General features: G+C 36.0%; 1 protein-coding gene across 2 annotated transcripts; it reads left to right on the top strand.

Moving 5' to 3' along the window:
• Positions 1 to 143: 143 nt before the first annotated feature.
• akr1d1 (aldo-keto reductase family 1 member D1) lies at positions 144 to 11,392 on the top strand. 2 transcript variants are annotated; one of them, XM_017493654.3, is made up of 10 exons: positions 144 to 236; positions 934 to 1,065; positions 1,183 to 1,350; positions 6,605 to 6,721; positions 6,836 to 6,913; positions 8,653 to 8,775; positions 8,904 to 9,013; positions 9,796 to 9,961; positions 10,884 to 10,966; positions 11,169 to 11,392. In XM_017493654.3, the coding sequence occupies exons 1-10, from the start codon at positions 159 to 161 to the stop codon at positions 11,209 to 11,211; spliced, it is 1,098 nt and encodes a 365-aa protein (XP_017349143.1). In that variant the 5' UTR covers positions 144 to 158; the 3' UTR covers positions 11,212 to 11,392.
• The last annotated feature ends 4,775 nt before the right edge of the window (positions 11,393 to 16,167 follow it).

The raw sequence follows: 16,167 nt of genomic DNA, 5'->3' as shown, positions 1-16,167 counted from the left end.
AAGTGCACTACGCAATATAAGAACTTACGACTTATGGCGCCTACGTAGTGCACTATACATTCAACATGAAGCGATTTGAGATAGAGCCGATGTAACGAGGCCGCGAATGTACGACTACGGAAAGCGTGACGTGTCAAAACTTCCTCCTCCTTACTGGTATGCGTTTATCGGCATACGCGTTTCCCGAACCCCATGGGTGGATTCCTGCGAAAAGAAATCTGCAAAGATATTTTCAGGTTTTTTTTTTATTACAACATGCATAACAAAGCTAATCAAAATGACTGACTACTACCACTAACCTATTACCTACTAATATATATTTATATTATTTTTATATCTAACTAACAATGCACCGTTAAACAATTTCGAAAGTATGACCAACGATAATAAATGCAATCTCTCAAGATTTTGGTTATTAGTGCTTTCTTCCTTGCTAAAACAAAACAAAACAAAAAAACAAACAAACAAAAAAAGCAGGGATGACATTCAAAAGGGTCTTGACTGTCCACTAAAGTCCATTATATTTGTGCATTATCAGTATGGCTTAACTAAAGTCATCTGTATTCACTTTCCACAATTTATAGCACTGGCAAAGCATTCACACCATTAATGTCTAAGCTGAATACCAAGCCAGTAGATTATGTTGTCTACTGGCTTGGTGAACTGATCAAACACATTGTAGTAAACACAGTGGACTCCATATATTCGAAAGATTATTTCCAAGAAAGAAGATTTCCCAGAATGTTCATATTATATGGGAGACATTTTCCTGCAGTACACACCTCTGAACCAGGGTTCATCAACCATGAGCAAAGTTGGCAATAACAGTATTACTGATTAACCTGTGAAGATATTGTGCATGTGGATTTCCTTGCAGAACTGGTTTGACTCTCCTTACAAAGCCAAGCTCTTTGTTCTTTGATTCACAAATAGGGCATTTGTAGTAACTACCTGAGTCAGGGGAAAAGAAACATGGAGCTGACAGCTACAAGTCACTCTATTACAATGAATAATGGGTTGAAAATCCCTCTTATGGGTATAGGGACCTATGGAGACCCTCAGACGGTAAGGGGCTATAAATTTACTTTTATAGTTAGTTAATTTATATTTTCTCACTTTCCTGATGGCTTTTTTCTTCAGAGAACTTTATCTGTTCTGGTGTGTTTTGACTGCATTTTATAGACTCCCAAAGGAACCGCATATAACGCGGTCAAACTTGCCATCGAGGTTGGATACAGGCACATCGATGGAGCTTTGGTGTATTTCAATGAGCATGAAGTGGGCCAAGCCATCCGGGATAAAATTGCTGATGGGACAGTGAAAAGAGAGGACATTTTCTACTGTGGAAAGGTATAGGACAAGTTTGTTCTTCTTAGCTAAAAATCATTCCTTGCTGATTTGTTCATGGTCTCTGTGGGTCTCTGCTGGTAATTTGTTGCCTTCTATTGGTGGCATGTTATGTCTAGTGGATATCATTAAGGATTAATTATAGTAATGGTAATGATTTAAGGGTTAGCTGATGGTTTGTAATGGAATTTGTAGTGGAAACCATTAGAATTTCTGTGATGGTTTCTATTGGGTTTTTTCAGCAGGGTTGATGCATTAACATTTATGTTATATGAAGTTCTCAGTGAACTATTTAGCATAGGTGAAAAGTACTTCTAGTATGTGGACTTTGATAAGCCGGTTTTACACTGTACAGTATTCAGCCTGATTTTGCTGTCGCAGTTAAATCCTACATCGTAAAGGATCACCTTTGGTCATGAGTCGAGATTAGTGGCCTGTTTATGAGTGGTCATCAACCCTGTTCTTGGAGAACTGTTGGAGCACTGCTACAACAATCCTCTGAACCCCAGCTGTAGTAATATCATGCACTTTCTGTCAAACTGTCAAATTGATTGACCCTAGGATTTATATATTTATATAGTTATTCCCCTGAGTGACAGTTCTGTAGGCACACCTAATTTATGGTAACCCTATCGATCTCAACATGTGTGTGTGTGTGCTCGCTACTGAACATTGTCTGTGTGACTGAGATAATGGGTATGTGTTTCATGGTTTTGTTGATCAGAAAATGCTTAGGACATCTTTTGTTAAAGAGTTTGGTGTGAACTGTCCTTTTTACAGTTTTAATCCACACACAATGAATACATTTTGTGGTATAAGTGAATATTTATTTCTGAAATTACTTTTGTGGTAAGTATTGTTTTATTTTGAAGCATAAGCATGGTTTAGGCGAATATGGATGATGTAAGATAGTGTATCAAATGGTTAGCTATGATACATGTATGTATTAATGGGATTGATCCATTTTGTGTAACTATGCTGTTAGAAAATACTAGACCTGATGATTGAATGTGGTAGATGTATTAGAATTGTGGACATAAATGAACAGAATGTTGTTTGTGAAATAACTGAAATAATTTTTGATTACATTGTTGAGTAATCAAAAAACCTGTGACGTGTATAAAATTTTCACACAGTCCCTCAATGTTGTATGATACTGTTGTTTTCTTTTACTGAAATAAAACCCAAAACACTTAAACCATCGGCATTATTCTTTGTGGAGACTGAGGTGTTTTAAATTAGATTTCTCTATGTTCTATATGACCTTTCTACAGTATTTGCCATTCAGTCCTAGTTTCCGGCCATCATTATAGCATGGGAAAGGTTGAGAAAAGTACAGATTGTTGCACATTACATTTACTAAACCAGTTGAAGGAATAAAATGAAAAGTGTTGTGTATCCATTGTGATATCTGATAGCAAACTACACACGAAATTTATGTTGAGAAAATTCGGCTTGCTCTTTGTTCCCAAATAACATTGGTCCAGATCAACAGTTTACAGCAACTGTCCACACTTATTTTATCTGTAGTACAATGGTTACAATTACTGAATAAGCTAGAGGAAGAGAATATGTAGCTTTGCTGTTCATTGGAACCTTATTTTTTATTTGGGTCTGTCTTGATTCTTTTTCATATTTATTTATTTTTTAAAAAAAAAAAAAAAAAAAAAAATATATATATATATATATATATATATATATATATATATATATATATATATATATATATATATATATATATAATTTTTTTTTTAATGAAGTATCTTCAACCTAGGAGAGTCTGTGATCTAACATAATGTATGTATGTAGGAACATGGATTTACCCTTTCACCATGCTCTCCACTGTCACCATAATTGAAAAGAAAGTAAAACATGTTTACTGTTCGAAGATCAGGCAGTGCCAGAGTAAGGAAAATAAAAGCACATCACCTGTTTCTATGATTAGGTTCACATTCAATGAAACAATGAAGCTCGGGTTACGTCGATTTCTTCCACAGATGTCCTCAGAAGAAATTGATGACCAATTCCCTAGGCATTGTGCCTCAATTTAAAATAAACACTCACAGATACAGAAGGTATGGTGTGAGTTCCACCAATGAATCATCATGATGTAGAGATTTGTTTTAAGTCAATTACTTTCACATCATATGAAGAAAAACGTAACTTCATACATTAATACATTAGATGTATTGTAGAGTAGCATTACTATACATTTTGTCAATGTTTTGAACATTTTGAAAATTAAGCTTAATTTTTGACAGGTTTTTGAATGTTTTCAGATAGAGAAATCTGTGAGAGCTATGTTCGGATGTTCCCAAGTTGACGTAGAACTCCTAAGAATTATATCACCCTACTGACTCTTGTATAATCTTTCCATGCCATTGTGCTCTTTGCCAGACAAAGCCATTCACAAAACATATTTGACACTTGGCCTAATTCTAAAATCACCAGATACCAAATGTACAACAGTTTTGTCTTGCTGTCATTACAAAATGAAAATGTTTAAACTTCATGTAATGTAGTCATGGAGGTTGTGTACATTTTTCACACTACATTAACAGGTGGGGATCCTTATAGACTGTGGAACAGAAATGTACTCAATGTGTCTCCACCAATTAATTTCACATTGGAGTACAACCATTTTTCTTTTTTACCATTATGGACGAAACACCCATTTCTTTTAAAACATCATCTTTAAATGTTTTTGTACCTCCTAAAGAACCCTCAGACTTAAGAGACGATGTTTGGAGTTGGTAACACCCTGCTCAGGGTTAAACAACAACGTCTTTGCAATATTTACATCTTCATGAGGAATTTTTGTCAAACTAACATCTTGGGTTTTTTTCTTTGAGCAAAAGTCAGGTCCTCATTCATTTCAACAGGTCCTCTTGTTGGTGAAATACACAGCAGTCTTCTAGGGGTGTTAGGAGTTCTCAGAGCAGCCATTGAAACAGACAGTTTCAGAGTTTCTTCTGTGTTTTAACTACAACGTCCTAACCATTAGTTAAATACTCAGACGCATGACTCTCCCCTTAATTTATTAACATGAACACATTTGTAAACATTCTGTTCAGCAAACCCCTAGAAAACACATCTCTATTTCACACAGACAAACAACTGCCAGGAAAGATCACACATTCAGATCAAGCAGTGTTACCAAAGGTCATAAATTTACATGACCTACAGAACTGTCAGCCAGGGATACATGGGATGTCAAACTATAGACAAAATCTTATGTATTTAGGGGTAGTTCTGTGTAGTGTCTAAGTATCCTTGCTGGTGAGCCATTTTCCAGAAAAACTTGTTTATAGTTTAAACAAAACACACAATTCTTTTAAAACATCATCTTTTAATCGTTTTTACCTCCTAAAGAACCATGTTTAGAAGATATGTAATAAATATTTTTTACATTTCTTCTGACATATTGTCACCTCAGTCTCCACAAAGGATAACGCTGATGGTTTAAGTGTTTTGGGTTTTATTTCAGTAAAAGAGAACAACAGTATCATACAACATCGAGGGACTATATAAATTTTATACACACCATAGTGTTTTCTCAACAATGTAATCAATAAATATTTCAGTTATTTCACAAACAACATTCTGTTCATTTATATCCACAATTCTAATACAGTACATCTACCACATTCAGTCATCAGGTCTAGTATTTTCTAACAGCAAAATGAATTGACCCCATTAATACATACATGTATCATAGCTAACCATTTGATACACTTTCTTACATCATCCATATTCGCCTAAACCATTCTTATGCTTCAAAATAAAACAATACTTACCACAAAAGTAATTTCAGAAACAAATATTCACTTATACCACAAAATGTATTGTGTGGATTAAAACTGTAAAAAGGACAGTTCACACCAAACTCTTAAACAAAACATACCCTAAGCATTTTCTGATCAACAAAACCATGAAACACATACCCATTATATCAGTCACACAGACAATGGTTAGTAACACACACACACACACACACACACACACACACACACACACACACACACACGTTGAGATGGATAGGGTTACCAATAGTCATAAATTAGGTGCTCCTACAGAACTGTCAGTGTATGATATTACTACTGCCAGCAATAGGAGGACAGCATATGATTACACACAACTCTGGCTACAGTTACAAACAAACACAGTAATGGTGATTACGTAAACCTGTGTTGTTTGTTTAACAAAAGATCAAAAGGACAAACAATAAAGACAACTTTCACAGCCTTCTTTGCTCATATTTACCAAGGGTGCCAATATTAGTGAAGGGCACTGTATAACAAAGTTTGTATTAAAAAAATAGGATGCCTAAGACTTTTGCACAGTACTGTATATTTATGCATTCACAGGCACAGAACTGACCACCAAAGCAGAAACTTCATCTCACCGATATCTATTATAACATTTGTAATAAAATATACATTTACAGATATAATTAAATTTTCATTGTTTTTTCGAGGCGATATGATATGACAACTTCAGAGCGTTACCTTAAAAAGGTGAAAGTTTTCCAAATTTGACGTAGTCTTATAAACCTTCTAGATGTTTCCAGTGATCCTTGGTATGTTGTTGTATGATGTAATTTTTTTCTTATAAATGTTTATGTATAAATTTTTTAATATAAATTTCTTGATGGTCACACTGGATGATATTTTATCTTGAAAATGAACAACTTTGGATATCTTTCATTAGTGAATTATGAAAGAATTATAAATACAAATGCTTTGCAGTTTTGTTCATTAAAGCAGAACACCAAATGTGGCACAATAAAAACAAAGAAGGGATTTAGAGCAATTTCAAACAAATTGTGCACTAATGTTTGGATGGACACCATATGATATTTTGCAAAATACATTTTCATTTATTATCTATAAACATCTGATACCGTAACCACTCGAATTTGAGTAAGGACTATTATCCACTTACTAGTCTAACTGTAATTAACAGTTTATAAGAAGTTTGAAGAAGAGGTACTAATACAATCCCTGCTCAGAATCCTAACCTTAACCTTTGTAACTATTTATCCTACAAATATTTATGGATTTGCAAGACTTCTCATTTCAGTAATTTCTTTTAAAATCATTTACTTTTTGCTTTGAAATATTTGTGTACCCTAAAGAAAGGACACTTTCTTGTATAATTTTGACCTGCTACTCCACTTTAAATTGATTTTGACATACCTTTACGTCAGAGTTCATTTCCACAAAATCTAGCCATAGTGTTTTCTTTCCTGTCCCAGTTATGGAACACATTTCATCCTCCTGAGCTTGTAAGACCAGCACTGGAGCGAACTCTCCAAGCTTTGCAGTTGGACTACGTGGATCTCTACATCATCGAACTCCCAATAGCTTTTAAGGTCCTTAGACCACCCACACATCATCCACAATTTATTGTAATGCAGAAAATCCACCAACAGATATGTCACTTACATGTAAAATGATTGTATATGGTTTTGTTTTGATTTCCCTAGCCAGGCGATACTTTCTATCCAAAAGATGAGAGTGGGAAGTATATTTACCATCATACAGACCTTTGTGCCACATGGGAGGTATGTGAATGTGCTGGTAAGATTAGATTTTAAAGTGAGACTGTTCATTTTTGTGTTCTGTTCACTACTTAACAGTGTTGTATCCTAAAATAACGTATGTAAAATAACGGCGTTCTAGAACCTACGTAGTGCTCGATATGACTAAGTTAGATTCAGCCACAACAGGATTAACTTCGATTAAACAAAATTATGATACATAATTTTCGATTAGTAGAATATTACCATACGTAAAGTCTGTATTAAATGACACATTTATTCAGGCAAAATACAGAACCACTCGTTAATGAGAATTCCCTACTCCCTCAGTGCATGGCTCACATATAGTATCAGCTCGGCTCACTTGGAACCTCGACCGAGGTGGTACTAAAAAAAAGTACCAGGTATCAGGTACTATTCACAGTGGAAAGCCCCCAAAAATGAGCAGAGTCGAGTCAAGTCAAGCCATACCATGCAGTGGAAAAGTGCCATAAATTGACCTCAGATTTGCAAACACCAGACTCTCAGCTCAAAACCATCTCAGTAATCTTCATCATCATATTTTTACTGAGAATAGCATGATGTAAACTCTCACAGAGTAACATTTTATAAAATATTAATATTAAACTTTTTTTTAAATGTTTTGAAAAAGTGTGATGTGTGATAAAATACTTTGTGCTTTACACTGATGAAGGTGTAAGATCTAACACAGTCTCTTCATCTTCATGTTTTTACTATTGTTATACCATTTAAAAAATTTCCACAGGTCATTTTGACCTGAACGGAACAAGTCAGGGTCAGCACTATCAAAATATTGAAAAGTGCATGTAAACAAAGCATTTGTTCAATCTGGTTAGAATGTGCTGGTTAGATTAGATTTTAAAGTGAGACTGTTCATTTTTGTGTTCTGTTCACTACTTAACAGTGTTGTATCCTAAAATAACGTATGTAAAATAACGGCGTTCTAGAACCTACGTAGTGCTCGATATGACTAAGTTAGATTCAGCCACAACAGGATTAACTTTGATTAATTCCTGTTTGGAAATCTGTAACAAAATTATGATACATAATTTTCGATTAGTAGAATATTACCATACGCAAAGTCTGTATTAAATGACACATTTATTCAGGCAAAATACAGAACCACTCGTTAATGAGAATTCCCTACTCCCTCAGTGCATGGCTCACATATAGTATCAGCTCGGCTCACTTGGAACCTCGACCGAGGTGGTACTAAAAAAAAAGTACCAGGTATCAGGTACTATTCACAGTGGAAAGCCCCCCGAAAACGAGCAGAGTCGAGTCAAGTCAAGCCATACCATGCAGTGGAAAAATGCCATAAATTGACCTCAGATTTGCAAACACCAGACTCTCAGCTCAAAACCATCTCAGTAATCTTCATCGTCATATTTTTACTGAGAATAGCATGATGTAAACTCTCACAGAGAAACATTTTATAAAATATTAATATTAAACTTTTTTTTAAATGATTTGCAAAAAGTGTGATAAAATGCTTTGTGCTTTACACTGATGAAGGTGTAAGATCTAACACAGTCTCTTCATCTTCATGTTTTTACTATTGTTATACCTTTTAAAAAATTTCCACAGGTCATTTTGACCTGAACGGAACAAGTCAGAGTCAGCACTATCAAAATATTGAAAGTGCATGTAAACAAAGCATTTACAAGGCCTTTTAGAAATGTGTGGAGTTTTCCTAAATGCAACCGTTTTCTCAGCTGTTTTTAATCTTTTCCCCTTCTCAGGCATTAGAGGCCTGTAAAGATGCAGGGCTGGTAAAATCTCTCGGCGTGTCTAACTTCAATAAGCGGCAGCTGGAGCTGATCCTGAATAAGCCAGGTCTAAAGTACAAACCTGTGTCGAATCAGGTAATCCTCCACAGCATGCTACACGTGGCAAATGAGTGGAAAGCTTTTTCTTGTCCCTTAATGTTGCTTGTACTGATGCAGTTATTTTTTTAGAGACTCTTATCCATGTACTTTTTTTTAAATCATAGATTGAATGCCACCCATACTTCACTCAGCCTAAAATGATGGAATTTTGTAAGCAGAATGAAATTGTGATTGTTGGATACAGTCCTCTAGGAACATCCAGAGACCCATCTTGGTATAAAATACTTCTTTATTTCACAATTAGATTTATTCATTTCGCAGAAGATTCTGCCGAACAAATAAAGAAGGACAGACAGACAACCTGAAAAAAAATAAGGCCTCGGAGGCAAAAAAAAAAAAAGTTTTGTGTGTAAGAATTTCTTGTAAATTACAAATTGATTGCAGATTTTATTTTCATTGACATTCCTTATGGAGAATTTAATTTTCTTTTTGTCAATAACACATGTATCAATAAACATGTATCAATAAACATTAAAAATGTTTTTGTAGGCCAATCTAACTAGTGATTCCTCTCAGATTGATAAAAGTTCAATGTAAATCCCCAGGAAATCCCCAGAGCATTCAGGGCACAGTTGATTTACATTTACTGATTTACATTTGATTTACATTCAGTTTTAAGAACATAAACTTGGGTCTTCATCACATAGGTTTATAGACCTGTGCCATACACTGTCTATAAACTGGACAACATAATCTCTATATAAAATTGCAATAATTCATTTTAATTGTATGATCTGAAGCCTATTGATCGTGGTTCATATTAATGAGTCTCCGTAATTCATAAATCTACACAAACTCAGGAGCTCTCGTAGGATACAAATGTTTTTCTGAAATAACTGGATGTTCAATATCATGTATGAATGTGGTGTGATTTAAGAATGAATTCTTTAATATTCCAGCCCATTGAACCAAGTTGTTGCTATTTGTTTGAAAAAAAGGACCAATCTTTGAACAGGGATGAATAGTTTAGCAATCAGTTCTTTTTCTGTGATACAGGGTGAATTTAAAGTGCCCCCCTTTGCTGGAGGATGAGCTTCTGGTGTCCATTGCTAAGAAGTATAAGAAGATGACAGCACAGGTTGTGCTTAGATTCAATGTGCAGCGAGGTGTGGTGGTCATTCCCAAGAGCTTCAGCCCAAAACGTATCAAGGAGAACTTTGAGGTTTGTTTACTCTCAGAAAGGGGCAATCTATAGTTGAGGACTACACTTACTTGAAAAAATTAATAAGACATACAGGTAGTTAGGCTTCTTTGAGGTTCTACAATTGTTTCTTCATTATCACAATTAACCAAAATGGTTAAAAAGTTTATTTTAAGATATTAGTAGTGGGAAAAAAAATTCTATAAATGTGACTGAAAAGAAAAGTAAAAAGAAAATGTCTAAATGTGATTCACCTGCCTCAATTTTTCAGGATTCCTGCTGTTTGTATTGGACTTATGCATTTATTTTAGCAGTTTTTTCAGTTATTTCCTTTTCACGCTTTTAATCTTTGATAGTGTCTTTCCATTTCTGTATTCAATTTGGTTTTCAATTTTAGTAGTATCTTCTTATCCCCTTCTCCAGCTCTCCAGCAGTCAGTTTTAAGTCTTTTGACTGCTGTTTTCTTGAGTTAAGGCTGTATGGCTTAACAGAGTAAAGTTGTGTTAAACATTGTGTAGGATAAGCAGTATAGAAAATGAATGGATGGATGTTAACAAGGAAGCAAGCTTTTGAACTCGCAAACAAAGTTAACTGCAGTGTCCTTTGCTGTAATATGTATTAATTAAATTATTTTTTATTTATTTTTTAATTCACCAAGAAAACAAGGTGAAAACAAAATTTGGCATTGTGAAGTTGGACAGTGGTAGTGTAATGATTTATTGGTTCAAATCACTGCACTGGTGATTTGCAATATTTACTGCAATATTTACGATACGATTACACGAGTTCAAAACAATAACAAGTAATGTGGAAAAAATTTGGGAGACATTAATGCATGAATGGATATGGATGTCTTGGTATAATTAGCTGATAATTAGCTGTCTCAAATTGTCTCTGGAAAAAGAGATTGTCCAAGCTGTAATGTATTTATCTTTTTTGCTAGATATTTGACTTCTCTTTGACTGATGATGAAATGAAAGCAATTGAAGGGCTTAACAAGAACATTCGCTTTGTGGAGCTTCTCATGTAAGTCATTAATACACACAGCTATTAACTTACATGTATTTTCACTCATTTAACAGATATTTTTCCAAAGTAGTGAACATGTGAAAGTGTTCATGAGCTGACTGAGATATGTTTTAGCAGGTTAAATATTAAGCAGTGGAAGTGAGACTTGGACCCACTGAAGAAATTGAACTGAGCCTAATCACTGTTTCTCTGTTCATAGGTGGAGTGATCATCCTGAATATCCATTCCATGAAGAATATTAAAGCAGTTTTATATAAGCAACAAAATTAACAACAATGCATGATAGAAAGGTGACATTTTTTGTTGCATTATTATCAGCATGCTCCTTGTACATTTCAGTGTAACCTTTTACTATCACCTCATAGATTAAAGTAACATTTAATACAAATGAATAATTGCAAATAAATAATTTCATCACACAAATCACTTCTCCTTTTGTTTATTCACTGAGTTCAGGCTGGATGTATTAACATATCGTGCAAAATACATATAAGCATGTCAGTCCACCTGTATGTGGAAGGTTTATTTTGTGGTTTTCAAGCAAATGACATCTAATAAAGTAGAATTAATTCAGAACCAGATAAAACAGGGGAAGCAGTAATATTTTTATACATTGGAGAACATTATACATTTAGGTTGTACCCTTTAAAGGATGTTTTATAGAAGAGTTGTGTTAAGCCCGTTCACTTTTTTATATTTTGAAATACACACACACACACATATATATATATATATATATATATATATATATATATATATATATATATATATATACACACACACACACACACACACACACACATATACATATACATATATATATAGGAGAAGGGTCATGCACAACATGAGCTGCTGAACCCTCTGGAGTTTTTTGTTTTTAAAATGACATAAACCTCAGGAAGCAACACCAAATCTGTAAAAATGTCATGGTGAACTCAAGTCCACTATAAATAGCGAAGAAACCAGTTTCGAAGAACAAAGCAAATGGAAGGAAGGCAGCACTGAGGAACTTTCTCCATACTGAGTGGATCCCCACATTGGAGCAGACAAGAGAAGAGAGAGAAAGAAAAAAAAAGAAACTAGAGAAACAACAGGAAACTACATCAAATCTTTTCTAGCACAACAAAAATTATTAATTCATTGGATGAAAAATAACTAAAAATGGACAACTATCCAAAAAACATCAGAAATAAAACAACAAAGGTGAAACAGGACAGAAGAAATAACTGGATTCAAAGCAAATCAACAGAGGCCTTCAACCTTGTAAGCAAATAAGAACTCTTATTCTCACAAAGTACTTTTGTAAGAACAAATTGACTGAGCATCAGGTCAATTCACGGTTGTTCATCCCTTTTTCAGAACGGGAAGAAGGTTCCATTCAGACTATGTTCACGTCTGCTAGGACTGATGGCCTCAACTGTCTCGGTTATTCCGCTGGGAATGTTGCAAATGAGAGTTTCAGCACTGGACAGCAATGCAATTTTTGTGTCCAAAACGCCACCGCAACCACAAATTGATAGTATCATCACTCTGTATGTGCGCTCTCGGTCACTGGAGGGATTGTGTGTTTCTTGAGTCAGGAACTCTGCTTGTGGCAGTTTCTCTAAGAAAGGTCACTCACAGGTTGAGGTGCAGTGTGCAAGGGCAGAATAGCGAAAGGGAGATGGCCCGTCTCGCTTCCAAATGCATACATAAACTTCCTAGAATTGTTAACAGTGTTTCTGCAGTTCATTAGGAACCACCACATTTTGATCAGCTCAGACAACATAACGGCAGAAGCACACATTCTCCTCAGCTTCACAGGCTGGCACGGAAGCTGATTGTGTGGGACATGAAGCATTTTCATTCATTACGGTGGATCTCCTGTCCAGGGGGAGAGTGGACCCTCCACCCTCAGGTAGTGAGCCAGTTGTGGGAGCGGTTCGGCTGAGCTGCCGTAGATCACTTCACCTCGAATAAAAACACTCATTGCCCTCTATCGTTCTCTCTGGCAAGAGAGGGTGCACCTGTGGGTGTAGATGCTCTCATGCAGCCATGGCCAAATGCACTTCTATACACGTTTCCTCCACTGAGTCTGATTGTACCAACACTAAAAAGAGTAAGGGAATGCGGTCACCCAGTCATACTAATCGCCCCGAACTGGCCAGGGAAATAGTGGCTGATGGAGATAATTAAAATCCTGTGCAACCAGCCCTGGCCTCTCCCACTGTGCAGGGTCCTCCTCTCTCAAGCACGCGAGATTCTTCACCCAGCCCCGAACAAAGTGGCTCTTTGGGCCTGGCCCGTGAGAGGTTAAACTTGAGTGTTACGGGTTTGCCCGTGAGGGTAATTGAGACTGTTCAAAACGCGAGAGCGGCTTCAATGCACTCCGCATATGATTGGAAATGGAATGTGTTTGAGCGATGGTGCGCACACAGACACATCATCCCTTTTCTTTGCTCTGTTGTGGATGTTTTCTGCAGGAACTTTTGGATAAGCGCAGAGCCTTTTTGACTGTTAAGATTTATCTTGCCACAATTTCTGTGTGTCACGTGGGGATTGACAGGAATACCATAGGTCAACTCCAGCTTGTATGCTGGTTTATGAGAGGTGCGCAGCGTTTGCACAAGGTTTCAAAGCCACTGATTCCGCCGTGGGATCTATCTGTGGTCCTTAGTGCACTCCCCCATTGAGCCTATAGATAGTATTGCTTTAAAACTCCTTTCACTAAAGGCTGCTTTATTATTGGCTCTTTTGACCATGAAGTGGGTTAGTGAACTTCACTCTTTGTCAGCTCATAATTCTTGTATGCAATTCACTATGGATTACTCATAACTATGTGGTTCGCTATGAATTACTCATAGTTACTCTCAAAACTAATCCAGCATTTGTGCCTAAAGTCCATGCATTGTGTCACTAGGTGGACAGAACGAAGGCACTAAGGAAGAATAATCAGCTATTTGTTTCATGGGCTGAATCTCATAAGGGTAAACCTATTTCATGTCAGCACCTGTCCCAATGGGTAGTGGAAACTATTATATTAGGTTATAATAGCATGGGATTCGGTCCTCCGGAAGGGCTGAGGGCTCATTCTACATGTATAGCTACCTCATGGGCATTTAAGGGCGATTTGGTTCAGGACATATGTGTGGCAGCAAGTTGGGCTTCGCCTCACACATTTTTCTGATTTTATAGACTGGATGTCAGAGACCCATCATGGGTCATTCTGTCCTAAGTATGTAAAAAAAACACCACTCGTTCATGAGGTGTTTTTTGCTTTTTGTGTACATATATTCCTGTTTCTATTCAGAGTATAGTTATGTTAAATGTTTATTATACATTCATCACAGAGTTGGTTGACATGCCTGCTTCGGACAGCATATCTGCAATACGGGAGTTGTCTATATCCCATAGTGTGATACCAAGCGAATGTTTGAAAGAGAAATTAAGGTTATGTACATAACCCCAGCTCTCTAATAACATTAGTGAGGTATCACACCACACTTCCATCCTTGCAGTGGCACGGAGAGGAGATATGATGAGAATGAAGTGGGGACCGCTTGCAACAATATGTATGTCAACTGACAGACGTGGTGTAATTGGTGTGTCCAGGATTGGTCACGCCCAAGGTGTTTCCCATACTGAGATACCGAGTGAATGTTTGAAAGAGAACATGCTATTTCCAGGCCCAGGAAAATGTGCTTATATGTGGGGACCTAAATGCAAGAACAAAATTTACTGACACACAAGGTACTGTACTAAGTGCATTAATAGTAAACTGAACTGTAATATTAGCACACAACCCAGTAAGCTGTATCACATCAGAAAACAATACAGATGGACTAAAAACAGCACCGAGGAGTACCAGAAATCAACAGGCAGCCAAACAATATGAATACTCCTAGATAACTTTCTGGATACCACCTATGCTCATACTAAAGAAGGGGTCAATCTGGCTGTGAAAGAAGTAAATGACCTATTTGAAGAAACAGCAAAACTAAAGATGAAAAATAGACAAAACCACATATCCAACAGCGACAATAATCCGTTCGACCTATATTGCCAAAATATTAGGAAAAAAGTCAGAACATTGTCTAATAAAAAACACAGAGATCCAAATAACACAGAGATTCGCCTCCATTACTGTGAAACACTAAAACAATACAAGCAAACACCAAAAAAGCACAATTGACAAAAATTGAGAAATCAATCAATACAAACCAATGCTGGACAATTGAAACAACCTGAAAAAAAAAAACCTTATTGACAAATATTAATACAGCATGCTCTCCTACTTTAGGTCATGAGTTTATGAGTTCTTCCTCTCTCCTGAAAACACTGTGACCTTTTACTTGTCTCCTTGACAACCCATATCACAGGAATGTGTTTTTCTCTCCTAGTTTCTCTTATCTTGCACCTGGTACGGGATGTACCAATGGCCCACCATTTTACCTTGAACAATGAGCATACTTTTGCTAAGGCACCTGACTGTGATTGATATAAAAATGCTCATCTTTTTTAATAAACTGAGAGACTTTGCTATCTGACCTTGTGTGTGTGTGTGTGTGTGTGTGTGTGTGTGTGTGTGTGTGTGTGTGTGTGTGTGTGTGTGTGTCTTATGGCAACTCTCCCAAGCTCTCAAAACAGGACATAGCTGTGGCAATGTGAAGGCACCTTTTATTCTCATCCTCATCAATTTCCTATTTTATATTTTCTACAACCTCAAAAGATTTTCTAAGATTCATCATGAAGTATTAGAAATCAAAAATAGTGAAATATGGGAAAACCATTTTCAAACTCTGTTTGACAAAGTTGAAACTAGCACAAATTGTAAAAAAAAAAAAAAAAAAAAAAAAAAAACCGACTATCCAACCAACCAACCAAACAAAACTAGAATTAATAATCAAAGACAATCAAAATGATCTAGACTTACCCATTACAGAAAATTAACTCAAAAAACAAATTAAGACCATAAAACCCAAAAAAGCATCTGGACCTGATGGAATATGAAATGAAATGATAAAACATACCAAATCCTAAATTCCAATTGTCCATACTAAAAGTGTTCAATATTGTTCTAAGTGTAGGACACTTCCCTGACATCTGGAATCAAGGGCGGATAACAAATTTGACCAAAATAATGACAGGGGCACTTGTGTGAGCAGCAACCTGGGAGTTATTTTGTAGTAAAATAAATTCTAGACTTCTGGAATTCCTTA

The sequence above is a fragment of the Ictalurus punctatus genome, chromosome 19, assembly GCF_001660625.3.
Source record: "Ictalurus punctatus breed USDA103 chromosome 19, Coco_2.0, whole genome shotgun sequence".
Taxonomy (NCBI): domain Eukaryota; kingdom Metazoa; phylum Chordata; class Actinopteri; order Siluriformes; family Ictaluridae; genus Ictalurus; species Ictalurus punctatus.
The sequence above is the reverse complement of the archived record's forward strand: the minus strand, read 5'-3'. Positions and strand labels throughout refer to the sequence as shown.

Bases quoted from the DNA above. Each gene is read 5' to 3' on its own strand.
- akr1d1 (XM_017493654.3), top strand. From the start codon at position 159: ATGCGTTTATCGGCATACGCGTTTCCCGAACCCCATGGGTGGATTCCT. The intron at 6,914-8,652 runs GTATGTGAATGT...TCCCCTTCTCAG, and splicing joins ACCTTTGTGCCACATGGGAG to GCATTAGAGGCCTGTAAAGA. The intron at 9,962-10,883 runs GTTTGTTTACTC...CTTTTTTGCTAG, and splicing joins GTATCAAGGAGAACTTTGAG to ATATTTGACTTCTCTTTGAC.